Genomic DNA, 27,747 nt, shown 5'->3' with positions numbered 1-27,747 from the left:
TTAAGGATCACTAGGTATCCACTAAGAAAACTCACTTTACACGAGCGCCCTCATTCAGGGAAAAGATAATAAAACATTTCTCAGAATTTTAAGAGCTGAAATCAAAATATTTTTAGAGAATCCCATGGTACTGGAACACACTGTCTAGGAAGGAGGTCAGGGAAATAATTCCGTGTTATTTCTGTATTATTTCAGGGTTTTCCAGAGAGACAGAACCACTAGGATAAACAGATCAGGATACATGAGAGGAGACTTACTAGCGTCATTGGCTCATGGAATAATGGATGCTGGGAAGTCCCACAACAGGCAGTCTGCACGCTGGAGTCGCAGGGAGGCTGGTAGTGTGGCCAGTCCAAGTCTGAAGGCCTGGGAACCTGGGAAACCCGGGGTGTAATTCTCAGTCCCGGGTCAAAACCCTGACAACTTGGTGGTGACGGAGTGCTGGGGCAAGCCCCAGAGTCCAAAGACCAAAGAACCTGGAGTTCTGATGCCCAAGGGCAGGTGGAGTGTATCCCAGCTCCAGACAGAAAACATTCACCTTTCCTGTGCCTCTTTGTTCTGTCGGGGACCCCAGCCAATTGAATGGTGCCCGCCCACATTGAGGGCACGTCTTCCCCATTCAGTTCACTGACTCACATGCCAGTCTCCTCTAGAGGCACCCTCACGGACACACCCAGAAATCATGCCTTACCAGCTCTCCAGGTATCCTTAATCCAGTCACGTTGAAACCAAAAATTAACCATTGCAAATACCAAGGGTTGATGGGTCGTGAGCAGCCAGAACTCTCCTACTGCTAGTGGGAGTGTAAAATGGCACAGCCACTTTGGAAAAGAAAGCAAAACAAATACTTCCCATGCAACCCAGAAACTCCACTCCTTGGTGTTTACCTAAAAGGAATGAACAAGAATGTCCACACAAGATCTGTATGTAAATGTTCATGGAAGCTTTATTCATAACCAAAAACTGGACACAACTCAGATGTTCATCACCTGGCCAGTGGATAAACAAAATGAGGTCCATCTGTCCAGGGAATACTACTCAACTATAGGAAGGAAGTATGGAAACATGCTACAGCATAGATGCATCTGGAAAGCACTATGCTAATGAAGTGCAGGAACGCAGTGTTAGATATAGTGAACTCCAAGTTTCTCGTCAAAGAATCGGTATATCAGTATGTTCAGCTCTGTTATTCTTTAATTCTCCATTTTAAAGTTTAACTTCTTGGTTCTCTGCACCCCCTTGCCTATAGTTTCGGTAAACAAATTTTCCACCAGTTCTAATCAGTAGTTCACATCTGTTCGCCTGGCACCTGCTCTGACCTGTTCTGTAACTGTCCTTTCTGCCAAACTACCCACACCAGCTCATACCCCTGTGAAAGCCAATCAGAATTAGTTTAGACTGTGCATTCCAACTCTAGCCAATAGGGGACTGACACAGCAGTAGGGGCTAGCTGCATCAGGAATAAGAACCCCTTCTTCTCCCTTGTCCAGATATGCATTCGCCATTGCTCCATCTGTGAGATGCACCCTTCTATAGAAGTAAATTGCCTTGCTGAGAAAATTTATATTCAAGTACTACTTCTTTGGTGGCAGTAGTCAGAAAAAATACATGCTGCATGATTACATTGATGTAACACTCTCTAAAAGGTAAAACTGTAGGATCAGAAAACAGGCCTGTGGGGTGCAGCGGCTCACACCTGTAATCCCAGCACTTTGGGAGACCAAGGCAAGAGGATTACTTGAGCCCAGGAGTTTGAGACTAGACGCAGTAACACAGGGAGATCCCACCTCTACAAAAAATTTAAAACCTGGTGGCACACACCTGTAGTCCCAGCTACTCAAGAGGCTGAGGCAGGAGGATCGCTTGAGCCCCGGAGGTGGAGGTCGCAGTAAGCTGTGATCATGCCATTGCACTCCAACCTGGGCAACAGAGCAAAACCTTGTCTCAAAACAAAACAAAACAAAAGAAAAACAGGCCTGCGATTGTCAGGGGCTGGACTAGGGGGAGGGAATGGTCTGTAAGGAAGCATGAAGAGGCATTGCTTGGCCTCAGAAGCAGTACATGGGCTCCACCCTGTCTCTCTGAAGTGGCCTTATCTGCTGCCTTTCCATCTCCATGTGATGGCCTGTCTGGGTCACGTCCACAGGGCAGGCCGGGCTATTGACCCAACTCCCACCCCAGCTCTTTGGTGTGAGGATCCTGCACATAATTGGCTGTGAACAGGTGCTCAGAGCATGCTTTGCAGACCCACTTCTCATCCCAGGCAGGGCAAGGTCTAGATTTGTGGAGAGGTAGGAGGAGGCCTCAGTGGGCATAGCGTAAAGCTCTGAACTGTGCAATGGTGGTGAGGAGTCCTAATTAATAAAGCTGAGACGTGGAGTCCCATCGATTTCTTGCATAATGATGAAAACACAAAGGACAGACAGGGTGATTACTTGGGTGGGACCCCAAGCCTATGATAATAGGGAGAGGTTGTTTATCCCCGTGACTATTTGCATGTGCACAGACACGTCCAAATGTGCAATATGATTTCGTTACACGTGTCTCCTTCTTCTTGGAGTACATTCTCTTGCTGCTAGATGGCATTGGTTACGTTCCTCTCCAGCTCAAAAACCCCTGCTTCCAGCCTGTTGCAATTGAATTTTCTCAGCCAGAATTCTGGATTAAAAGCAACAGAAACCAACAATGGCTTGTGTAAGTAGAAACATTATTTTTTTAAGCCAATGGAAGGTGGATCTCAGAATGTCCCAGAGATCTACACCCTGGAAATGATGCCTAGAATCATACTGGTCCAGAGAGTACCCCACTGCCACCAATGCTGGGCCTGGATGTACAGTGTGCACCACAAGCTTCGGCACTGGCTGTTGCTGCTAGAACCACAGCCGCTGCTTGTGTGTACTGCCCTCACCGGAATGAACTCTGCTGCCTTCTGCAGATTCAGTCTGGGGCTGGAGCATCTGACTGGCTGAGCCTAAGTCATGTGCCCACAGCCTCTCTGAAAAGGAGGCTGGGAAAGTGAGTGTTTGGCCTTTCCAACCGCTATGCTGGGAGCTGTGCTCTTCTCAAACTTTAGAAGGAGATTCAGATGCTGGATTACCAAAATAACAAATGTCTATGAAACTAATAAAATTCTATCCCCTTGAGCTGATAGTGGAGGCCCTCTATAATCTGCCCAACCTTCTCCTTATGAAACCCATCCTGTAGATAAACTGAAGAAACCCCCGTTTTCTACACGTGCCTGGCGCTTTCCTTCTGCAGGCTTTAGTTCACACTGAACTAAAGAGCTGTTGTGTGTATTTCTGTGTCAGCTAGCTATTGCCACACGACAAGCAAGCATACAAATCTCAGTGGCATGGCTTTACTTCTCACATGTCTGGGGATGGTTGGGCTAACATATACATGCTGGGCTCAGCTGGTAGGTCTGCCTCAAGCTATAGGATCAGCTGAACACGGTTAGGGCAGCTCTTCTCTACGTGAGTTTGAAACCATCCCTATAAACGTTATAAAATTAATCAGCAAAGAAGGGAGGGGGGAAATGAAAATAAACCAAGCTTGCAACACATTCAGCATTCATTGGTAAGTCAGCTTGCTCTCTGACCCACTCCACATGGTTGCTTGCCTGTTGCCTCAGAATCATGTAGATCCTGTTGCAAGACCATAGTTCCCCTTAACTGCTCTGTAGACAACAATCTGAACATTATAAAACATGAAGATTTAACTTTTCATAGAAGATATTCTTTCAGGTATTGCATATCAGTGAAACTACTGATGTCAGCTGATCTGAAGAACACCAGGAGAAGCCAACTTACCAAAGACTAACCCTCCATGATACTCTTAAAAGCCCCAGCTCAGAACTCCTTGGAGGGATGGATTTGAGGATCTCCTCCCATCTCCTTGCTTGGCGCCCTATGATCTTAAACTCTTTCTCTGCTGCAAAGCCTGCTGCCTTGGTGTAATTGGTTTGTTACTGCACAGTAGGTATATGAACCTGTTGGTCCTATAACAGCTGCATTCTGGGGCCAGGCTGAAGGAGCACCCGCCACCCAGGGTAAGCTTTTCCCCTGGCCATGGTAGAAGTGCACAGGAGTGACCCTAGAAATACAAGCACTTGGGAGGCCTTTCACTTACATCACATCTGCTGACACCCTTTGGATAAACAGATCAACACACATGGCCAAGTCCAGGGGCAAGAAAGTGCTCTCTATTTTAGGGGCTGTAAAGGTACATGACAGAGGGTGTGGACACAGTGAGGGCTGAAGTACTGGGGCCACTCGCTCTATCCCAATTGCCTACTTTTTTTCCCTCAGATTTCAGTTCTTCCAAGCAAGTCTGTGTACCTCCAGTGCCTCGCAGAAAAGGAATGTGGCCTTTAAAAGTAAATGAATGAGTGAATTACAAATACGTAATGGGAAGATGGTGATAATGAGCATACATCAACGCAAATAACATACATGCATGTCCTGGCAGCTCCAGCTCCTACCACAGCTCCCCACCCACCACGTGCCCCTTATTTCTCAAGGCAGTCAGCTAGTCTGATGTCTCAAATTGAAGTTTAATTTGAGATTTGAGATTTAATTTGAGATTCTGATGTCTCCTCCTCGGGAAGCAGGAGAGTGATGCAGTGTTGTGAGGCTGGTGGTTTTCTGGGTCACTGTTAGTTCCCACAGCCACTTTGGGCAAGCCTTCTCCCTGGGTTTGGCTACTCAGAGTGTTGGAACAGTGACCCTTCAACCACTTCTGTCTCCCTCCAAACAACCCACTCTGCTCAAAGCAGATTTTATTAAATATAAATCAGACCATGTCACTCCCCAGCTTATGTACTCCAGTGGATTTCCCTGACCTTAGGACAACCCTAACCTGTCCCCAAGGCCTGCAGGCTCTCACCTCCTCACCCCATTCTCTAACCACACTGGCTCCAACTTGCCCCATCTCCACCAACCCACTCCTCTCCTGACAGGCCTCACTGTTATGATCAAAAGCACAGCCAGGCCCCTCACTGCCAAAAGCAAACAGACCCCATCATTGGAATCGGACCTCTCCTCTCTCTTCCCAGTGCGACTGCCTTAGTCCTCTCCTCCTGCCTTTCTCACTGAGATCACGCCCCTACTGGCCACTCAGCAAATTACTCCCACCTCACTCAGGCTGGAATTCCCATGGCACACCTGCCAGAATCACTTCTCCAGAAAATTGATGTGAGGACACATTATTTCCTTGTTACCCTCTCTTCCAGGAAACGAATGACCAAGTCCTTAGTTCTGTTTGCAAAGTCCCCCCAAAGTCTGGTGCTGTGTCTGTCCCCTACACCCCACCCCACCCTGTCTGACCACATTCAAACTCATTTCTTGCTGACGTTCAGATTCAGATCCATCTGCTTGTAATGCCTTGCCTTCCCTCAGTGGCAAGTTCCAAAATGCAATCCAAGGCCCAGCCAGCAGTCACTTCCGTAAAACCTTCCTCCACTCCTTCAGTTCCTCTCTCCTTCACCCATACCTCAGTTGTTGCACACAGCTCATTGTTTATAATTACTTCTGTACCCAGTACATCCAACAAGCAGGACTCTCGGATATGATAAAAAGCACATTTATTTTTGCTTAGTGAGAACAGTCCTTCCCTTGCCGCTAGATAAGATCTTGAACAGATCTGTGACTGTTTGGTGGATCACTTTCCGGTCATTTAAAAGTTTTGCAGACCCTCAACCAGACACAGTGGCTCACTCCTGTAATCCTAGCAGTTTGGGAGGCTGAGGCAGGCACATCACCGGAGGTAGGGAGTTTGAGACAGCCTGATCAACATGGTGAAACCCCAACTCTACTAAAAATACAAAATTAGCCAGGTGTGGTGGTGCATGCCTGTAATCCCAGCTACTGGAGAGGCTGAGACAGGAGCATCACTTGAACCCGGGAAGTGAAGTTTGCAGTGAGCTGAGATTGTGCCATTACACTCCAGCTTGGGTGACAGAGCGAGACTCAATCTCAAAAAAAAAGTTTTACAGACCCTATAAGTGATGAACATTGTCTCAAGTCAGCAATTAGAACTGTATAGAGCCTGTAGGAGCCCACGCTGGATGTTCATGAAACTCAGCCTTTTCTACATCTCTTCCTCAGCCAGGCCTGGCAACTCAGCTGCTGCTTAGGGAAGGGGCCATTCACCTTCTGTCCTGCTGACCTCCTCTTCCTCCTAGTAGTTACAGGTTCTGACAGGTGCCCCAGCCATCCCCACTGCAGGATTGAGTCACTCTCATGAGAAGACTGTATGTATTCCTGTGGTCCTTACGCGTGTTTAAAGCCAACTCTTCTGTAGGAAGTCTTGTGAGTTTATTCCCAGGCTTCCCTCTGACCAGGATTCCCTGACATGAGCCTCTCCCGACCCCACCTCCACGTCTGCCCAGAACTATACCCCACATGCTCCCATTGCCAAGGTCCCTTACCCTTTCGAAAGACCTCTGGCTGCCCTTTTGAGCACACATCCCCGCCACCAGGATAGATCCTGCTTTGACCTTCCATCAGCCCAGCTCTGCTGCTCTGGGCCCCTGCAGCTCCTTAGGCCAGAGTTGTGCTCCAGCTCCAGTGCTCTGGGACCCAACTGGGGGAATCCACAGCAAATTCTCTGGGTGGCCCTGTGGGAGCCCTTCTTGTTAAGCCTGGAGTCAGGAGGAAGCACTGAGCCCCAACCCTCTGTCTTGGAGATGGGGTTCCTATCCCAGTTTTCTCCATGAAATCCTTTTTAAAAATCAATGAGGGTCAGGTGCAGTGGCTTACATCTGTAATCCCAGCACTTTGGGAGTCTGAGAAAGAAGGATCACTTGAGCCCAGGAGCTCAAGACCAACCTGGGAAACAGAGTGAGACCCTATCTTTACAAAAAATTTTTTAAAAAAATTAGCCAAGCTACTCAGGAGGCTGAGATGGGAGACTTTCTTGAGACTGGGAGGCCAAGGCTGCTGTAAGCCATGATGGTGTCACGGCACCTCAGCCTGGGTGACAGAGCAAGACGCTGTCCCAAAAAATATATAAAATAAAAAATCAATGATTCTATCAGCCGTCTGTCGTCATCTTTTTTACATCCTTAGTCTTCAAGAAGGGCCTAAGAACCATTTAACTGGTTTTCAGCTGATTTGTCTGAAAGCTCCATATGTGGTCTAGAGCCTCCTTTACACAGCGACATCATCGCAGCTAGGTGCCTTGTTTAAAACTCTCACTTCATGTCTGGTTACACTTGCTGATCTCTCTCCTCCAGCAAGCAATCCCATTCTCCAGTGGGGCTGATGTCTTAGACTTCTGTGCTCCTGCTGAAAAGTGTCATCCTCCCCCACCCCCATCATCTGTCACTGACCTGCTTATTCCTTTGGCTTCTTGGGAGCTCTCAGGCCTGTCCCCTTCACTCCATCCCACATCAACCATTGCCCTGGTCCTCACCACCAGCAGCAGCCTCCTAAATGGCCTCCCTTTAAGCACTCTGGGCCCCAGCAGCTTCACATCTCATGCTGCAGCCAGCGGGGAGCTTTCTCAGTGTCAATCTGATCGTGTCCTCTTTCTCCTTATGATCCTTCAGGGACTAGCTGATTCTCTTAGAATCGAAATGAATATCGGTTATGGGGCTGCCTTTCCCCACAGGGTCTCACCTCTGTCCAGCTCTCCAACTTTATCTCCCACCATGTCCCCCCTCCTTTTCCGGGAAAAAGCATGCTGGCCTTCCGTGAGGGTTCCAAGCTCTCTCCCACCTGGAACTGTATCCTCCACAATTCCACCTAGGTAACCCTGCCTCTCCCGGGGAGCCTGCTTTGGTGCTCAATCTCACTCCGGGGCTACCTGTCTGAGCCTTTCATAGCACCTGCATGTTCCTTTGTAGTATGGTTTATAATGAAACATTTAGCAGTGAGGTTGTTTATTACCTATATTTCTCTGGCCAGACACTATGTTCCATGAATGCAGTGATTGAATGTGCATTTGCATGCTCTTGTATTCTCAAATACTCAAGTAGCTTGGCCTAAAGCAGGGGTTCAAAAATATTTGTTGAATGACGAATGAAGTGACAAATAATATGCATTCAGTAAATATTTATTAACTAAACTACATGACCTTTAATCTTCAGCTTGTTCATACATTCATTCATTCATTCAAGAATATTTATTGAAATTCCATTTCCCTGTTTGCCAGCTCTTTTTCTTACTATGATATACAGAAGACAGGCCAGGCGCAGTGGCTCACACCTATAATCCCAGCACTTTGGGAGGCCAAGGTGGAAGAATCGCTTGAGCCCAGGAGTTTGAGACCAGCCTGGGCAACATGGCAAAATCTCCTCTCCAATAAAAATAGAAAAATTAGCTGGATATTAGCACACCCATGGTCTCAGCTACTCAGGAAGCTGAGGTGGAAGGATCACCTGAGCCCAGGAGGCAGAGGTTGCAGTGAAGCAAGATAGTGCCACTGCACTCCAGACTCAATATCAGAGCAAGACCCTATCTCAAAAAAAAAAAAAAAAAAAAAAAAAAAAAGGGCAATTCACAGGTCTTAGGGATGACCCTCCAATAGTATCCTTATGTGCCATTATTGTTTGCTTGAGTGTCTGACATTTTACAATTGTCATAATGAAGCATTTAAACATCTTACAGCTGTCACCAAAATTCATCTTAGAGAGAAAATGGTCCTCTTTGAGAAAATATCTTTGGGAGGTGGAAGGTGAGCGGAGACCCAGGCTCAGCAGGAGACCGAGCAAACAGAGAATGATTCAACAGCTCCAAAGAGAAATGGGGAGATGGAGAGATGAGAAAAGGAAGGCCAAGAAGAGAGAGGCCAGAGAGGTAGGCTAAGGCCAAGGTCACGAGCAGTGTCCGCACCGGAAACTCGGCCAGTAGCTGGGCTGTCTCCTTTTCAGGATGTTTGGAGTGGCCTCAATCCCTTTCCCACTGCTTCCCACCACACTCTCAGACACACTACACAATCACAGATATCAAGGAAAGGGTGGCATCTAATACCTAGATGATCAATAAATACAGTGCAGGAACATGCCCAAAAGCAGGAGTCTGAAGGCAGTGGGGTCATGGAAACACCGGCCCCTGGGAATTTGCAGAAATCATGGAGAAGGCTTTGGGCTTTTCCAAGATGCAGAGCTGGGGACTCCAAGCAATGTTAACTACATTTCATGGGGCAGACAGGCTCAAGCCAGGCATTTTGTGCATAAATGCAAAAAACTTTTGATACAATTCTGTCTTAAATACGCTCAAGGAAATTGGCATTGAACGAAGTTTTTTTTTTCTTTACAGATGGGTAATTAGTGCTCAGATGCCCTCAGTGTGACTTTGACCTTGACAGAGCCGCTTTGCTTCGAGAAAGGCAAGTCTGCATAGCCATGGGATCTTCTGCTTCCAGTAACGAGTGCATCTCAAACCCACCTTTCCCAGGCAGCTCCAGCCCTCAGGGGCCCTCCCTCCTCCAGAGTCCCCTCTCCCTGTCATTGTACACCTTCGTACACTGTCAATTCAGCATGCCACTCAGCTGGATCTTAATCTGGGCTCTGAGCCCCTCTGGTGAGCCCACTTACTCCCTGGTTCAGATGGCTACTCCTGCCAGCCACCCACAGGTCTCCTGATTCTCGAGTGCCCCCGACACTGCCCAAAGGTGTGCCCAGGGTGGCCACGGGCTCTTCACAATATCTGGCCGTTCCCCACAGTAGGCTGTGCTGCTGTCGGCCCCTTGCAGCCCAGTCCCCAGAAACACACACACAAACACACACACACGCGCGCGCACACACACACACACACACACACACAGAGCTATAGCCAAAGAGTCTTTGCTAGATGAACCGTTTGACTGATTTTATTAGATAGAAACTGAGGGTCTTTCAAACACAGTGGCAGATACAAAGTACCCTGATTATGTTGTTATGCATAGCATCACAGTCGTCACTTCAGAACCACTACTCAAGGACAGCCACACACAAGCTAGAATTATGCTGCAGGAGTTTGTATGAACCGCTGCTCCCAGGACAAAATTTGCATAAAAATAACATCAGGCCTGCAGTCCCGTGTCTCCACTTTGAATGGCTCAGCCTTTCTCTACAGGGCCAGGGGAGGGAGAAAATCAGCAGAGCAAGCAAGGGGCTTTTCGTATAGATGGTGCTTCTCCACACCCCAGCAAAGGACATCTCGGCCTCCCTTCTCTTCTCCATCAGGAAAGGCTCCATGGAGCATGGTGCAGTGTGACTTGGCTCTTTGAGAGAAAAGCAAGGGAGAGAAGGGGCCGAGGAACAGAGGGATGCCATGGGGCCACTTTGTCTTCACCTGTAGGAGGCCACTCTGAAATAAGCTGATGTACCAGCCCCTCAGGGAAAGACCCAGCCTGCCTTCCTGTGGGCTCCTGGGCAGGGCAGCCAGGAAACTGACACCAAGCCTGGGCTGAAGCCACACCCAGGTACAGCGACCAGCACCTGGCTCCAGCCACGGGCACTCGTTTCCACAGCTGCCCTGCTGACTCCAGCATCTGTCCTGGCTTCATCTGGGGAGGGAGGTGGCAGGGTATTGGCTCCAAACTGTACCACTGAATAATCCATTGTATGCCTATTGAGATGAAGTGTTAATTTCTAAGAAAATACTAGACATACGCATATATTTCAAAGTTCAAACAATACTGTATTGAAGAAGAGTTCTGGTGCTCTGATGGGAGGCTAGTTGGGTCCAGAAAGGGAAGCTGCAGGCCACCAAGCCCCTGCCACATCCCTTAATTGTGCAGAGCATGGGAGCCCCCGGGGGGACCAGCTACCCCACAAAGCGACCTTGAGCAGAGGGACTTGCCCAGAAGCCAGCCTCAGTGATGGCCCGATGTCCCACTGGAGGCAAGTATAGGAGAACAGGCTCAGGAGCCTGGGGAGGGTCTGGCAGGAGCTGCCACTTGGGAGCCCCCCAGATGCCTCCCATATGGTCGGAGTAGCAGGGGGCCAGCACCATGGGCCCTGCCCCCAGTTCACCCACTCTCCCGCTTTGCTCAGGCCTGTGGCCTTGGGTGACTCTGCCAGATACAACTGCCTCCCTTCTGTCCCACTAGGTCCAGCCACCCAAGGCTGCTGGTTCTGGGTGCCCTGAGCTTGGCCCCCAAAGAGGAATAAACACAGAACAGGCTGCTCCACATAGGCACTGGACAGGGCATGAGGCCAGGGTGAAGCCCAGGCCTGGAGCAGACTCCAAATCAGCCTAACAACTTCAGAGGGGAGAAAAAAGTGTCCACAGGTGCCCTGAGCACCCAACGGGAGTTGTCCGCCACCCACCACGGGTGCCCTGGGCACACCACGCCATCTTTCTGGGCCTTGGCAAGGAGGTCTGCTACTCTCTGCCCTGTCCTCCTCACAGGAGTGCAGCGAAGTCCAGCAAGAAAATGGATGGTGAAGGTGTGGAGAGAGTAGGAGTGTAAATTTCCACCCCAAAAATGGTCATATTCTTAAATTCACCAAAAAGCACCCAGGCCGGAGTCACTACAGAGCCAGCACAGCCCTAGCTGACCTTCCTGCCCCACACAATAAGGACAGCTCAAGCAGAATCAGAGGTGGAGAGACAGGATGACCAGCCATACCACCACCCAGGCTGCAAAGTCCCTTGGAGGTGGGAAAGTGGAAGGGACTTGTCCCCCCACCACCCACCCTCGCCACTGTCCTGTTTTCTTAGGAGAGAGGTAGCAGGAGAGTCTTCAATGTCAGGGAGAAAACGTTAAGTTCTAAAGAGTGAGTTTACCCATCTCACTTACCCTGCATCATTAGATCATGAACTGTTTCATTTACATGAGCTTCAGGGTCACTGAGAGTTTGTCTTTGAAGCACCAAGACTTTTGTGAATGCATTTTAAGTGTTTGGGGATGGAAATAATTCTAAAGTGGATAAAATGCCTCCCTGCCTTCTTAGACAATGTATTGAACACTGTTGGAACGTTTTTGTACCTCTGCATGTCCTGGGTGTCACAGGGTGAATCGAGCAACCGTGTGGCTCTTTGGATTATTACAACATATTCTCCCTCTCTTCCCCACTAAACGACCAACGACCTCAGGCTACTTGATGGTTTCTAAGCTATGTGTTTAGTTTTGGTCTTTTTAAATTATTATTTTGAGACAGGATCTGGCTCTGTCACCCAGGCTGGAGTGCAGCGGCGTGATCTCAGCCCACAGCAGCCTCTGCCTCCTGGGCGCAAGCCAGTCTCCCACCTCAGCCTCTTGAGTAGCTGGGACTGACTACAGGCGTGCTTTTGTATTCTTTGTTGAGACGGGGTTTCGCCATGTTGTCCAGGCTGGTCGTCAGCTCCTGAGCTCAAGTGATCTCCCACCTCAGCCTCCCAAAATGCTGGGATTACAGATGTTAGCCACCATGCCCGGCCATATTTTCTTATCCTTAATATAGTTTTTTTAAAAAAATACAAACTGTTGTTGAACAACTAGTTTTGGTCTTCTTAATGCCATCACGATTTAGGCTATTAGTTGCCACTTCTTGCTTTATCTAGCGCTTGTCATCATTCTCCTAGTTTCCTTTGTTACTAGAAACCAACCAAGTTCACTAGAGCTAAATTTAAAATCAAAGTGAATGCCATGAGATATATGATGTTAGCAAAATGGTCAGCCTTTGATATACAGCTTTATAGCATCTATTTCAGAGGCTCAAAATTATTTTCCTTCAACTGAGTCCTCAGTTACCTGGGGGCTGAGTGAATTTTTGGGGTTCAATCCTAGGAAGTGAGTTGTGTTTTCACCCTGCTTCAGTAAATCAATAACCGTTTCCACCTTTAATAAGTCTTTGAGATCTTCAGAAGTTCTTGGCAACTTTACGGCTGAGTGTGGAAATCTGAGCTGTCAGCGGGGGTTGAAGTTGCCCCCGTTGCTGGGGGCATCTTTGGAGGAGGGAGAATAGGTTGAGGCAGAAACCAGGTACTCATTCTCTGGTTTCAGCTCAAGCCTGTTCCAAAGTATGACAGAAAAGGAAATGCAGAAAGAAGTGAGACGCGAACCCTAGCCCCTGAGCTCACGGCAGTCCCGGTGCTGTTTCCGCAGCACCGCCTTCCGTGTTTGTGCACAGATGTGGAGGTGGGCAGAGGGCTGGGCCTGCATCAGAAAGCCAGGTTTTCACACAGGTAGGCCAGACAGGTCCTCCCCACACTAGAGGGCCAAGTGTGGCACTCAGACCCTACCCAGCACCAGTCACAAGGTAACCCTCACCCAGGCACAGGCTGAACCCATTACTCCAGCCCCACCAACCCCTTCGCTCAGATCTCAAAATGCATCCTAATCTTAGGCACAGATAAATTCTTAATTCAGGCAGATTCTGAGGCTCCTAGCCCTGGGAGAAGAAATCCGTGTTACTTTGCTTTAAAAATATTTCATCATATTTATCTAAATGTTAAAATGTTCTTAAAAAGAAAAACTGGTACCTTTAAGAAGTCTCAGGCTTGACTCAGACTGGGAGAAGGAAGTGGTCCACCAACCCCCAACCAGGAAAAAGAACAGGGCAGCAGAACAGGGCCAATCTAGTTAAAGGATGAGCCTCCAAGCGCAGTCCCCGGACTGCCATCAGCACCACCTGGGAACTTGTTAGAGAGGCTCCACCCTGACCTCATCAAATGAGACTCTGAGATAGGGCCCATAATCAATGAGCTCCAATTTGAGAACTGCTGACCTAGAATAGTGGTTCTTAAGGCTGGCTGCATATTAGAAACATCTGGAGAATTTGTGAAAACCTAATACTCAGGTCACATCTCAGACCACCTGACTCAGAATGTCAAGGGGTGGAGTCCCATGAGTATTTCTTAAAGCCCTTCAGAGGACTACAGTGAGCACCAAGGCAAAAACCGCCTGCCTTAGGGTAATGATTCCCAGCCACGTGAGAGAGACTCACTTAGTGAGATCTTAGAAAATAAGGATGCCAGGCCCTACCTCCAGGCCTGCCAAGTCCGATTCTGGGAAGGTGAGGACATGGCTTGGGGATTATTTTATAAAGACTTCCAGGTGATTCCTATGTGCACACAAGGTTGCGAATGGCAATTCTAGAGAAAATAAAACTTTTACCCCAAAGCTAAGCAGATCATTTAGTTGAAGGAAATGAGAGATTTGTTGCCAGGGGAACCATTTCCCGACTGAAGAGAGAGTCACTGGGTTCTGGCTTTTTGACCAACAGCTAAGTCATGGAAATGTATGTGTTTTGTTTTGTTTTCTATTATTTTCTTTTTCCTTGGGGAAAAAAAAAATGTTCTCAGAAGAGACAGGGCAGAGGAAAAATCTAAAGACTTTTAAAAGATCAGCAAGGCTCTTGTCTCTCAGGACATGCTGGCTGGGACAGTGGAGACCAGGTGACAGAGCAAGGCCAGGTCTTCACTCCCTCTCAGCAAGGGAGCTAAGGTCTCGGGAAGCCAGGGGCTGACCACCAGCCCGGAACAACTGCCCAAGGGAAAAATAAAAACAAAAACAAAAATTTCTGCCCTAGGGACACGCAAAATAGTTACTATCATCTGAGAGCTGCTTGTACCTACGTGATTCTTCATCCTTAAGAAGCCATTGCTATACTTTGCTATGTGAAATAAGCCAGTCATCAAAAAGACAAACATTATACTATTCTACTTAGCTGAGGGACCTAGAGCTGTACAATTCATAGAGAGAGAAAGTAGAATGGATAGTTGCTAGGGCCTGGGGAAGGGGGAAGGGAAGACTTGTCATTTAATGGGTTTGAAGGTTTTGTTTTGCAAGATGAGAAGCTTTCCAGAAACAGAATTTTCAACAATGGAATGTGTTTATCGTTACTGAACTGTACACTTAAAAATGATCAAGATGGTAAATTTTATGTTATGTGTATTTTACCATAATTACAAATGAAAAAGAAATCTTTGTTCGTGTTAAAGCAAAACCAATTTTGTAAATCTTACAGAGTCCTGAGCCCTTGATTTTTGTTACTAGGTTCATAATGGGTTATATATTATATTTGTATATATAGGAAAGGCAGAAGTTGGATTGTATGCCAAATTCTTCTTTTCTTTCTTTTCGTACTCAAGGCTCCAGTCTGATTTTCAAGCCATATGTGGCCACTCAACTGGTGGCAACTTCTGAACCACAAGCAGTTGTATGCTCAGGAACAGATAGGGGCCTCACACATGCTGATTCCCAGGCACCACCTCTCCCCAGGTTCTCAGCCCATAGTTTTAACAAGCACCCAGGTGATTCGGATGCAGGCCACCAGAAGGCCATCCCACAGGGCATCCTAATAAACCCGTGTGACCTTCAGAGAGGGGACTGTAGGTCTGGTTTACCCTTTGAAGATCACACGGGTTTATTAGGATGCCCTGTAGGATGTAATCAGCCTCCACAGATTGGCCTTGTTTGACTAGACCTCTAAAGAATAGCGCAAGGCACACCCTGGCCACCAGTGCACCCCTCACCTGGCCTCACTTGACCCCTGAGCCACAGTTAGCCTCTTCCCAGAGAGTGCCCTGGTTACAGGTAGGAGACTAGGTCAGGGTGTGTGTCGAGCTCAGAGCAGCAGCACCTTTTCTCCTCCAGGAAACAACCTCTGCTCCTGGCCTCCCCCTGGGCATCCGGAGCAGACACTGCAAAACTCAGCTCACCTGTTTCCCAGCCAAAGCATTCGGCATGTTCCTCTAGCTTTTGAAACACCATTGATAAATCCCTTGTACACTGCCTCCCAGGCTGCGCCTCAGCCACAGCAATGTAAGATCCTGACATGTTTGTGTGGCTTGGAGGAAGGGAAGAAGTAGAGAAGAAGAAACACAGAAACTGTCTTTCCCTTCTTTCGTTTAAACTAGAGGAAAAAGGATTGGTTAGCCAGCAAAAAGCAGATGAGCAAGATTATAATGAGGGAAAACAAAAGGCGGCCAGCCGAGCCAACAAGCCCCCTAGACACACATTTCAGCCTCCTGAGCCCTGAGCGCCCCTGGACAGGCAGGAAGAGTCTTTGCCTTCCTGGAATGTGCTAGGTAAAAAAATCAATAGAGGACTCTCCTCAGCTGAAGGTGTTACTCAGTTTATTAGCAGGGTCTCCTGAACTGCTGGAGCCCACCAGGACCCAGAGACCTCATTACTGTAGTAAACACTACAGTGTTGAGTGGCCACAGCATGTGGTTTTCTGCCAGTGTTGGCAGTACAAAATGAGCTTAGACATCGTGTCTTCCCTTGGGGAGAAGATAGACCTTCTATCAAGGACACAGGGGCCCTTATGCTGTGCACTGGAAGGACGTCCTAATGGAGTCGGTGACGGTTGCAGCAGCAGCACAGAGGAGACAGTGCCCAGCCCAGGTCTCTAGAGGGGAGGATGCAGGGGGCCATTACCTGACTTCTGCAAAAGTGGCCAGATAGAAAGAGAGAGGAGCTTAGGAGTGTGAGGGCCATTCCAGGTGTCTGTACAATGTGCAAAGGCACCTACAATAGTACGGGGTGGGGCAGGGAAGTGGCAGAAGGATCTCTAGGAAAGGGAGTAAGCCAGCTTGGGGCGTTGCCTGCAAGATTTGGTAAAGAACCTGAAGTTTATGGTACAGGGAGGCAATGGGCCCCACAAAAGGTATTTCTGGAAGGTAATTATCTGAAAGCAGAAAGATCAGTCAGAAAGGTCTGGGTTAGGGCAGTGACAGAGGGGATGCAGGGAGGGAATGAATTAAAGGGATGTTTACGAGTGGAATTAACAAGATATGATGAATAAATAGACATAAAGAATAAAGGAGAAGGAAGAGGCAAGGATGATCCAAGTTTTGGGCTGAGGCAGCCTGTGCTTGCTAGTGTCTAGTTTGTGCAGGGCACTGCACTAGGCATCATGCAACACTATTTCACTTAGCTTTGCAACAGTTGTGGAGGCTGGTGGGCCTGTCCTCATTTCAGATGATGAGTCCAGAGCCTTCAGGGGCATCAGGAGCTCCAAACAGCTATGAAGTAGTGGAAGGAGACTCTGAGTTCAGATTGTTCTTCTAACTCGACCAGTTGAGGACATGTTGAGGTTTGAGAGGCTGTGCAGACACAGACACTCGGGAGGCCTCAGTGAGCATGCTTCCAATGCTCCTAGGGAGAATGCAGGTAGAGGGGTTAAGATGCCAGAGCAAGAGATACTGAAGGCGGTGAATAGATAAGATTTCTGCAGGAATGCTCCTAGGAAGAGAAGAGAACCCTGAGGAAGCTTTATGGAAGATGAATCAACAAAGGAACCTGAGAAGCATTCAGACAAACAGGAGGAAAGTCAGGGAAGAATAGTTAGAAAACAGAAGAGGAGAAGATTTTAGAAAGACCAGAGAGACTGGGCACAGTGGCCCACACCTGTAATCCCAGCACTTTGGGAGGCCAAGGCAGGAGGATTGCTTGAGCCCAGGAGTTCGAGACTAGCCTGGTCAACACAGCAAAGCCCCATTTCTACAAAAAAAAAAAAAAAAAAAAAAAGGATTTTTTTTTTTAATTAGCTGGGAGTAATGGCACATGTATGTGGTCCTAGCTACTTGGGAGGCTGAGGTGGGAGGATCGCTTGAGCCCAGGTGTCGAGGCTACAGTGAGCTGTGTTTACATTACCGCATTCCAGCCTGGGTGACAGAGTGAGACTCTATCTCAAACAAACAAAAAAGACCAGAGAGGCCAACCTTGTCAAATGTTACACGGGTGTCAAGGGTGATATCTGAGAAGTCTCCACTGCTTTGCTGGTTACACGTTTTATACTGGCAACCTTCAGAATTCAGAATCAACTCTGGTCATCTCCTCCTGTCCCGAGCCTGGATTCAACAGTGTTCAGCACAACCAGCTCCCATGTATGTTTGTGGGATTCTTCATTTACCATCTGCACACACACATACACCAGAGCACAAACTCCCAGAGGGTGGAGACTACGTTTTGTTCATCACTAGTTCCCCAGCACCTAGCACCATGCCTGGCACAACATGAGCACTCAATAAATTTAATTTATTCACCAGTTCACTCACTGAATTGATGAATTACCATCTGAACCAGCACTCTGCTCTGCCTCAGTTGTTCCCAGGCCTGCTCTGCTTCCTCCCCTTCTCGGCAAAGTCGAGGGCGATGAGCACATGCTGTCTCTGGGCACCAGGTGATTAGTGGGCAGAGCTGCCGCAGCAGCATTGCTGAAACGGTCTCAGAGGCTGCCGCTGACCTTGAGCCACCTTTCTCTGTGCTTGGCTAAGCACTGAGTCATTTACTTGTTTTTGCTGCCTTTCAAGCCTGGAGCCGTGGGTTTTGCACAAAGGAAGACATGATGGTTGTTTTGTTTACCGGGAATCGATTTCCCTTAAATAATAATTTAATGGGTAGTCTGCACTGCATGGTGGGGTGGTGACAGGGCTGTGGAAGAACATGGCAGAGGGCTTCCGGAGTCAACACCGGGTCTCTCTGAGCCTTTGAAAAAATGTTTTTCTTATAAACACTGGCTGCAGGGGAAAGACTGTAGCCTGAAAGTCAGGAGACTGGTGAGTCCCAGGTGAGCCACACGCTGGCCATGTAGCCCTGGGCAAGTCATCATGTTGTCACTTAACATGTGCTGCTGGGAGTCTCTCCTCACCTTAAAAATGTGAAGATGGCCTCCATTCCCCTCCAATGCCACTGCAGGTAAGTCACTACTGCTGCAGGAGGCAGAGTTAGGGAGAGGCACCTGCAAGCACAGACATGTCCCGGACGATGACAGCCCCCCAGAGCATTTGTCCCTGGAGCTGGGTCCCATACCATCCTGCAGGGGCATCTTGGTCAGGACCCCTCTTGTTCTGGTGTCTGCCTGGGAAGCTAAGACAGAGGTTTGGAGCACAGACTTACGGGCTCTACAGATCTGGGTGCAGTTCCCTCCATTAGATGCCTGACCACGGGCAAGTCCCTGAATTGCTCTGAGCCTCGGTCTCCTCATCTGTACAATGGGAGACTCCTTACCCAAAGGGGGTCTCATGATGATGACAGGCAATAATATAGGGAAAGTGCTTAACGTAAGGCCTGGAACAGAATGAGAGCATGATAAATGCTAGCTATTATAATAAGAAATATTACTTATGGCTTAGATCCATTCATCATGAAAGTCCCCTCAAAATAAGGAGATTGTACGGACCCTAAAGATTTTTACAAAGCTTCTAGTTGTAGAGATGAGGAAACTGAGACATTGAGGGAGAGGAAGGACTGGCCCTAAGACCCACAGGCAGGAATATTGCCAGCAGCCAGGTGTCCCAACTCCTCTGTGGGCTGGATCCTGATGCTCCAATCCCCAGCTCCTACGTGGGCCCTGGCTGGGGCAGATTCCAGCCTGGAACACCCTCGGCTGTGGGAACTCTGATGCCTGTGTCACCAAGGCGCCTCCCCCAAACGCTGCCCATGTGGAACATAAGCAGTACCCACCGGGCTGCCAGCAGAGGCCTCTGTCCGAAGCAGGTACTCAGCAGAGCCTCAGGCAGGACTTGACCCAGGTCACATCTCGGCTCTGGGTCTGTTTCCCTACGTGGGACAAAAGGGTCTTCAAGACCCTTCCAGTTTTTACATTCCATGGTTTCAAGAACTGGGTTCAATTAACCATGCAGTGGCTAGAAGTCTCAGTTAACTGGAATCTTTCTCAGAAGTTTCTTCCCTAGGAGAAATAGGCAGAGCTCAAGAAAGTAATAAGCATCCGCTGCCTTTTGCAGTTCTTCCTGGTTTAGCGGGCGTTTGGGCTCATTTCATCCCCTGGGCTACTCCCCCACGTTCCTGACCAGCAGATTGAGGCTTGGAGCTGCCTGAGGTTTTCCCAACCAGGACCAGAGCTCAAACTGCAGGTGAGAGTCAGCATCGAGAACAGTATTATGTACAAGGCACAGGCTCCACAACAACCTACCCACAGGAAGCACAAGCCAAGACAGAAAGGTTTGGCCAAGAACGGAGCCCTGGATCAGGAGCCCGGAGGCCTGGGATAAAGCCTGCGCTCTCCTCTGTCCCTGACTGGCTCGGCCTGGCGGCCAGGTCCCACTCCCTGCTATATTCTCATAGCTCCTCACCCTCCCAGAGCACCCAGCACGTATCTCTTGGCCCTGTACCCCCAGAAGACACAGATAATGCCTTTGTTTATCCTCATGTCTTTCTAAATCCAACCACAGACCAAAGCAGAATAGGCTTTCCAGAACTGTTTAAGGGAAGGAAGAAAGGTGGAAGGAAGTGGGGGAGAAAGGCAAGGAGGGAGGGAGGCAGGTCGTCAGGCAGGTGGGCTGGTCCTCCCCCCAGCACTAACATCCGAAGTTTCCACAAAGCTAAGTTCTAAGGCAGTTCACCAACAGTGTCTCTTAGACACAGTCCCATTTATGGTGAAAACACCACAGGGACAAGCAAAGGGAATTAATGTCAAATGAGAAATGACATGTGAACCCCTCTCTGCCTAAGCCCAGCTGACTGCCCCAAGCCCAGGCCCCGGGGTCCATTGTGGGAAATCACGCCTTCATAGCAGAAACCTCAGTGATGCTGGTGTCAAAGGCCACAATTCGCTTCTCTCTGCTAAGCTCACCACCTCACATGCCAGTGCTTTCCAGCCCAGAGCCTACGGTTCCAACTGAGGAACACGGTACAGCAGGATTCTGCAGGATTCGGAGACGTAAGAGGTCTTTATAAATAACTCCTGGTTTAAATGGAGCTCAAAATAGGGAGACAGAAGAGGAAGCCAATTTGCTAAGCACTTATTGAGTCAATAACATTGGCTTGGAAGCCATAGTGCAAGTGGCTGGTCTGGTTTATTTCCTTCTCATCAAAAGAGCTAACGCAGGATTGAACCTGGAGGCACCAAGCCTGCATGTGTGTCCAAGGATGTGTTTGAAAGGGTGGTGTAGCACTTCTCAGATGATGATGTCTCAGCTAAGACACGACACAGGTCTTGCCTTGTATTAGGTCTCTAGGTGTCACGGAAGAACCTGTCGGGCAGGGTGGCTTGGCTGGTAAGTCCCTGGAGCTCTTGAGATACGCTTTCTTCACTGGAAGGTCTAGTCGCTGGGTTGGCCCCTAAGCTCTGAGATTTAGATAGAAGTTCATAGCTAAGTCTTCGATATAAAACTCAGGAACCAAAAGTGTAAATAAAATCTCAACTGTGCTCAAGTGTCCTGTGAAGTGTCCCGTCTCCTCCCTCAGTTCCATTCTCTGTAGGGCCTTCCTTCCACTGCAACAGGGGCCTGCAGTGCTCTCTCTCGGATGGCAATAGTTTGTGGAAATGTGCTTGATTCACTTGCAGTCCCCAGGGCCCCTGGTCTTGGGGTGTGGCCCAGCAGCATGCTAGCCAGGGCAGGTGGAGGCACTGGGTGGAGGCACCCTTGGGGGCCAAGCCAGGAGGCCGAGAGCTGACTCTGCCCCGGTACCTAACCCTGCCTCCCCACCCCAGGATCCAAGTACAAAGCTGAACTATGGAGAAAGTGACAGCCTGAACGCCAGGCTCCCACACTGCCTGGCTCAGGGCTCCGAGTTCCACCAGGAGGGACGGCAGGAGAGGATGTGCCATTTGCTGGGCAGCCTGGCAGGCCGCCATCAACAGCAGCTGCAGGTGCCTGTGTGCACGCGAAGGATGCCTCGGCTGTGCAGGTGCAGGAAGTTGAAAATCTCGGAGGGCATGGCGTGGAAGCCGGGACGAGGCTTGACATTGTCATAGTAGTGGTGGGTGATGTAGAGGCCCGAGGGGTTCATGGGGAAGGCCCAGAAGCCGAACAGGTGCACCTCCTCACAGAGCTCCAGCGCCGCGGTGGCCAGGATGAGGCCAGTGCTGATGCGCTTGGCACGCACCCCCAGGCTGAGCCAGTAGCGCGACACGTTGACCAGGTACTGCGGGTGGAAGTAGTAGACGGCCTGCGGGGACTCGAAGTCGTCCAGCACGTACTTGACACGGATGGACACGTCGGTGTTGCGCGTGTTGTAGAAGGCGGGCAGCAGCACCGACGCGTTCTCGTACACCTGCAGCACGCGGTAGAATGGCCGCCGCCACTTCTCCAGCTTGTGAAACCTGCGCAGGGTGCGCGTGAGAGGTGAGTGCCCACTTCTCCATGCTCCCAGGCCCCTCGCTTCCCCACCCGTGCACCCTGGGGCTTTGCAAAGGACAGAGGGACTCATAAGGCCGCCTGCCTCCTCACACCTCACGCACCTGTGTAGAGGAAGGTGAGGCCTTTCTCAGGGGCAGGTGAGTTTTTATAAGTGAGTACAGGAGAGGGCAGTCGGAATCCAAAGGGACAGATATCCAGGGTGAGGCTGCAGTGGGCAGGGCAATGCTGAGCGCAAAAGGATGAGAGTGGCCCAAGGGAAGCTTATCAGGGAAGTGGTTGCCGGAGAGGAGGCTCGCTCTAGAGGCCTCATGCATCTACCTGTCATCCCCAAGATCCCCAGGGATGAACCCCAAGTGCAGCTGCCTGTCCTGGCTCTGACGCTTCCTCCCCTGCAGCCTCCGTTTCTCTCTCACACACCAGTGTGATGTTGTTTTTAGAGACACGGTCTTGCTCTGTCATCCAGGTTAGAGTGCAGTGGTGCAATCATAGCTCACTGCAGTCTCAAAATCCTGGACTCAAGCAATCCTCCCACCTCAGCCTCCTGAGTAGCTGAGGGTGTGCACCACAACACTTGGCTTTTTTTTTTTTTTAATTATTTTAATTTGTTGTAGAGACCAGGAGCTTGGTCCCAAGTTGGTCTGGAACTCCCGGCTGCAAGCCACACTCTGGCCTCAGCCTCCGCCTCCCAAAGTGCTGTGGTTATAGGCATGAGCCACCACGCCTGGCCTCGTTTCTTTACATTAAGCAGCCTTCCCTCTTGGGCCCTCTCTCACCTTTCTGAGCGCTCCTTCACTCAGTGACTTTGCTGTCTCTTCCCGCCCCTTAAATAGCTGTTCCCTGGGCATCTGATCCAATTCAATGACTCCCCTCCACTCATCTCCCACTGTCCCCTCCTCTTACATGTCCTCTGATCTGGTTGGTGTGACTATACCCAGGGCTAGGGTTTTAATACATCCCCTAAAACCTTCCAGATGAACCCCAGCAGGGGATCCAGGAGGGGAGCTGAGATCTCAGTGTGAGCTTCTCCCCAGTACCACCTGGACACAGCCAGGTGGAAAGCTGCCTGCCCTGGTCACACCCTGGAAAGCTGTCCCACCCATCTTTAGGTGAAGGTAGTATAGACCAGCACCATCCAAAAGAAATAACGCAGGCCACACAGGGAATATCCAATGTCCAAGTAAGCACATGTGAAACAGTAGGAATGGGTGAAGTTTTTATATTTTCTTTAACCCACTATTTTGAAAATACCGTTACTTCAACATGTAATGAATATAAAAAGTTAATGAGGTATGTTATCCTGTGTTTCTTATTTAAGTCTTTGAACCCCAGTGTGTGTTTACACTCACAGCCAGCACGTCTCCGCCTGGACTAACCACGCTGCCAGTGCCCAGTAGCCCCATGTGACTATTGGCTACTGTTTTGCACAGTGCCATTCTAGAAAGAGGCCACTGACCTCTCTGTGATGATGCTGGGGTTCACAGTGACCACATCCGTCTTCACCCCCACGTCCATGGTGTACTTCTCTGAGATGGGGGGCAGGTTGCACCTGCAGAAGAGAAAAGGCAGCCCGAGCACAGGTGGCCGGTCATTTAATAGGTCAAGCTGGGAAGTGAAGGGATGGTGATCATGTGGGCAGCGGGATGCAACGGCAACCAGCTGGCGGGTTCTCTGTGGCCAGGTGATAAGACAGTGGTCCTTCTGCTCCATGGTAGGCACTGGGACAGCCAACAGGCTTGGCTGAAGTTCCAGACAAGTGGAGCAGAGAAACCACAAGTTGTAAAATGCAATTACAGGCTCGGGTAGTCCCTGGACCTCTGGAATATGGGATTATGGCTCTCAGAGGACAGGTGGCAGGGGAGCATCTCCTTTTCTAGAGAGTCAAGACTCCCCCCAGGAAGTAATGCTTGAGTTGAGGTCTGAAGGAGGAAGTGAGCACAAGTCCTGTGGCAGGGGAAGGGCTAAATAAACATGGGATATGTTCAAAGATACATCTTAGAAATGCAACACATATTGTGCGCAAAAGCAAGTCACCACCATTTGTAGAAAGCCCGAGTAGGAAGAGTAACAGCCCCCAAAGATGTCCACATCCTAATCCCTGGAGCCTGTGACTATGCAGCCTTATGTGGCAGAAGGGACTCTGCATCTGCAATTAAGGCTCTTGAGATGGAGCCATTGCCCTGAGTTATCTGGGGAGTCCAATGTCATCACAAGGGTCTTTATAAGAGGTAATGTGACAACCAAGGAGAGAGAAGAAAATAGGTGGCAACAGAATTGGAGTCAGAGAAAGAGACTGGAAGATGCTCCACTGTGGGCGTTGCCATGAGCCAAGGAATGCTGGGAGCTTCTAGGAGCTGAAAAAGGAAAGGAATTCTCCCTGGGAGCCCCCAGAAGGGAATGTGGTTCTGCAGCTATCTTGATTTTAGTCCGGTGAGACTTCTGACCCCCGAGACTGTAAGATAAAATCTGTGTTGTTTTAAGCCACTAACTTGGTGGTAATTTTTTTATAGCAGCTATAGGAAATGAATACAGCCCCAAACAAGCATGGTTTTACACTACACTGTTCAGGAGTACATCTACATGTGACACATTAACAACGAGAGAATGATTACTAAATTCAGGGTAGTGATAGCTTTAGGGTGAAACAGAGGGAAGGAGCACACCAATTGATACCAAGACTCGATACAAACATTCAGCTTCTTAAATCAAGTGGTTGGTCTACAAATATTCATTTTATTGTTTTGCTTCATACTTATGTGGTACAAATATTCTTCACATCAAATACTACATAATGAATGAATGAATAATAAACGCTGAAATAAGCAGATGTTAACTAGGTGAATGTGGAACCCATGAACATTCCAGACACAAGTCCTGTGCAAAGGTCCTGTGGTAGATGAGAACACGAAGCACCCAGGAGTGACTGCAGCCCAGTGACTAGAGCACAGGCAAGCAGGGAGTGGTACAAGCTGAGGGCAGAGAGGGAAGAAGGGGCCAGACTATAAGGGACGGTGAGCCTTGTGGAGGATGTGGCCCTTCATCAAGGGGAAGCCATGGGTTTAAGGAATAAATGTGCAGAAGAACCTTCTACAACAGGACTAGGACTGTCACCTACTTTATGATCCAAGCACACCCCTGTCTATCAGACCACTACCAAAGGCAGGTTTTATATTCTCCTTAAAGATTGGGGAGGGGGTGTCTGCAGTCAATTACCATTTTTTGAGCATCTGTGACATGTCAGGAACTTTCATAGGATTATGTGAGACATCAATAACCTTAAGTGGCAGATATGAGGCTCCCTGTGTTGCAAATGGGAAACCAGGCATTCAGAGAGGCCAAGGGACTTGCTGCTATTAGGTGGTCAAGGCAGGGTGGAGGATGCGTCTGTCTGACTCCAAGTCTAGGTCTTGTTCCCAATGCAATAGCATCCAGTACGGACATGTCTAGAACAGGATGGAGTCTCGGGGCATCTTGGTGTGCACACACAGGCACCCAGCGAGCCTTTGCTGCTGCTGCACTGCAATGACGATGATGACGATGAGGATGGAAGGACCCACAGCATCTCCAAAACTAGCTCAAACAACTGCACGCTCTCACAGATCTTAACAGATCTTACGTGGTGGGACAAGAGACTGGCCCCTTAGAGGGAGAAGTTTACCGTCATACTACTGAGCTAGGGAAATGATGTGATGCCGCAGAAAGAATGCAAAACCAGAACTGTATTCCCATTTCTGACTATGACTAGCCCCATGATCCTGGCAAGGAATATCATCCCCCTCCAAAGAATTGTTTTTCATCTGTAAAATGAGAGGAGTATTTTAAAATATCATTTTTTATAATAAAACTTACTATGTGTCCCACATTGTTTAAAGATTTTACACATATTAATTCATTTATTCCTCATACTGGCCCCAAGGGGCAGGTACTATTATCCTAATTTTTCATTTTAGGGAATAGAGGCAGAGTGGTTAGGTAACTTATGCAAAGTAACACAGCTTTTTCTAACTCAAACCAGGCTGCCCAGCTTCAGAGCCCGTGGACATAACCACCATACGCTCCACTTCTTAGCCCGGAAAATCATGTAAGTCCATTTTTTCATTCACTCCTTCATTCCTTCATTTAAGACTCAATTTCTAAGTAGTTATGTTGTGCCAATTACATCAGTCACTGTAAACAGAAGTTCTCTGTGTGTTTCCAATCTGCAAGCGTGAGCCCACCCAGCTGGTCCCTGGTTATAGGGCTAGGTGTTAAAGGCCACATGAGGGAGGTGGACACCAAGTTGCATGGGAGCCCAGAAAAGGGTGCAAGTGGGGATGTCCAGGGAAGGAGTGGGTGATTCTTGAGCTAAGCTTGGAGGGACAAGTGGTCGTTGGCAAAGCAGGATATAGGGGCTGGGGAGAGAGCATTTCAGGCAGAGAGAACGGGGCCCAGAAGGGCAGTGGCTGGCATTAACTGGGCTCTAATGGTGTGTCCAGTGCTGGAGGTACTAAGAGCTATACAATCGTTAAGTCATTGAATCCCAAGACTGAGGGAGCTGCTATCCTTATCCCCATTTTGCAGATGAAGAAACCAAGGCCCAGAAGAGTAAGATGGCATTCCTGAGGTCATGCGCCTAGCAATGCTGGAGCCTGGATCAAAGTTCAGGGAGACCCCAGAGACCAGGGCTTCTCCCCAAAAGACCATCTTGAAAGAGGCCTTCTTTGTTTACACAGGTGAGGTTAACAAAAAAAAGAAAGAAAGAAAGAAAGAAAGAAAGAAAGAAAGAGGCTTTCTGGCTGGGTGAAGTGGCTCACGCCTGTAATCCCAGCAATTTGGGAGGCCAAGGTGAGCGGATCACCTGAGATCAGAAGTTTGAGACCAGCCTGACCAACATGGAAAAACCCCATCTCTACTAAAATACAAAATTAGCTGGTGTGGTGGCGCATGTCTGTAATCCCAGCTACTCGAGAGGCTGAGAATCGCTTGAACCTGGGAGGCAGAGGTTGCAGTGAGCCGAGATCGCACCATTGCACTCCAGCCTGGGCAACAAGAGCAAAACTCTGTCTCAGAAAAAAAGAAGGAAAGAAAGAGGTTTTCCGGGCCTCCCCTGGCAGGAATGTGGATGGCTAAGGATTCAGTGAGGGCCAGAGATTTCCATATTGGAGGAAGCTTAACCTTCAATGTTGAGCTCGACTAGGCATCCACAGGGAGCAGGCAGGCAGACTCCAGATCACAGAGAGAGGAGTGCCTCTCACACTCTGCCTGTGACAGCAGGTGATGCAGGGTGTCCAAGGCTTCCTTCTTCTTGAGACAGGGTCAGGGGTTGGACAGCCAAGAACTGAAAGTATGCAGGAGTTGCCTTTATTTTAGGACCTCGAGTCACACCAAACCTGTTCTACCCTCCCCAACCTGATACCAACTGAGAGGCCAGATGATTGTGAGTGAGTCCATGCTTCATGTAACCCCACTGCAGACTCAACCCAAGTCTCTTTGCTTTAAGCTCTTTTTTCTTTTCTTTTCTTTCTTTCTTTTTTTTTTTTTTCTTTGAGAGAGAGAGAGTTTTGCTCTTATTGCCCAGGCTGGAATGCAATGGCCTGATCTCAGCTCACTACAACCTCTGCCTCTTGGGTTCAAGCAATTCTCCTGCCTCAGCCTCCCAAGTAGCTGGAATTACAAACATATGCTACCACGCCCAGCTAATTTTGTATTTTTAGTAGAGACAGGGTTTCACCATGTTGGTCAGGCTGGTCTCAAACTTCTGACCTCAGGTGATCCACCTGCCTCAGCCTCCCAAAGTGCTGGGATT

At 48.9% G+C, this 27,747-nt stretch overlaps 1 protein-coding gene across 3 annotated transcripts in view; it reads right to left on the bottom strand.

Moving 5' to 3' along the window:
• Positions 1-922: 922 nt before the first annotated feature.
• The window catches only part of ST8SIA5 (ST8 alpha-N-acetyl-neuraminide alpha-2,8-sialyltransferase 5), a 98,200-nt gene continuing 71,375 nt past the window's right edge, over positions 923-27,747 (bottom strand). For all 3 annotated transcript variants that reach the window (XM_003924690.4, XM_074383519.1, XM_003924689.4), the window contains 2 exons: positions 23,419-23,511; positions 923-21,928 (listed from right to left, as the gene is read on the bottom strand). In XM_003924690.4, the coding sequence (XP_003924739.1) occupies positions 21,460-21,928; positions 23,419-23,511 (562 nt within the window). In that variant the 3' untranslated portion in view covers positions 923-21,459. The remainder of the gene's footprint in view (positions 21,929-23,418; positions 23,512-27,747) is intronic.

This window comes from Saimiri boliviensis, chromosome 13 (assembly GCF_048565385.1).
Source record: "Saimiri boliviensis isolate mSaiBol1 chromosome 13, mSaiBol1.pri, whole genome shotgun sequence".
Classification (NCBI taxonomy): domain Eukaryota; kingdom Metazoa; phylum Chordata; class Mammalia; order Primates; family Cebidae; genus Saimiri; species Saimiri boliviensis.
The sequence above is the reverse complement of the archived record's forward strand: the minus strand, read 5'-3'. Positions and strand labels throughout refer to the sequence as shown.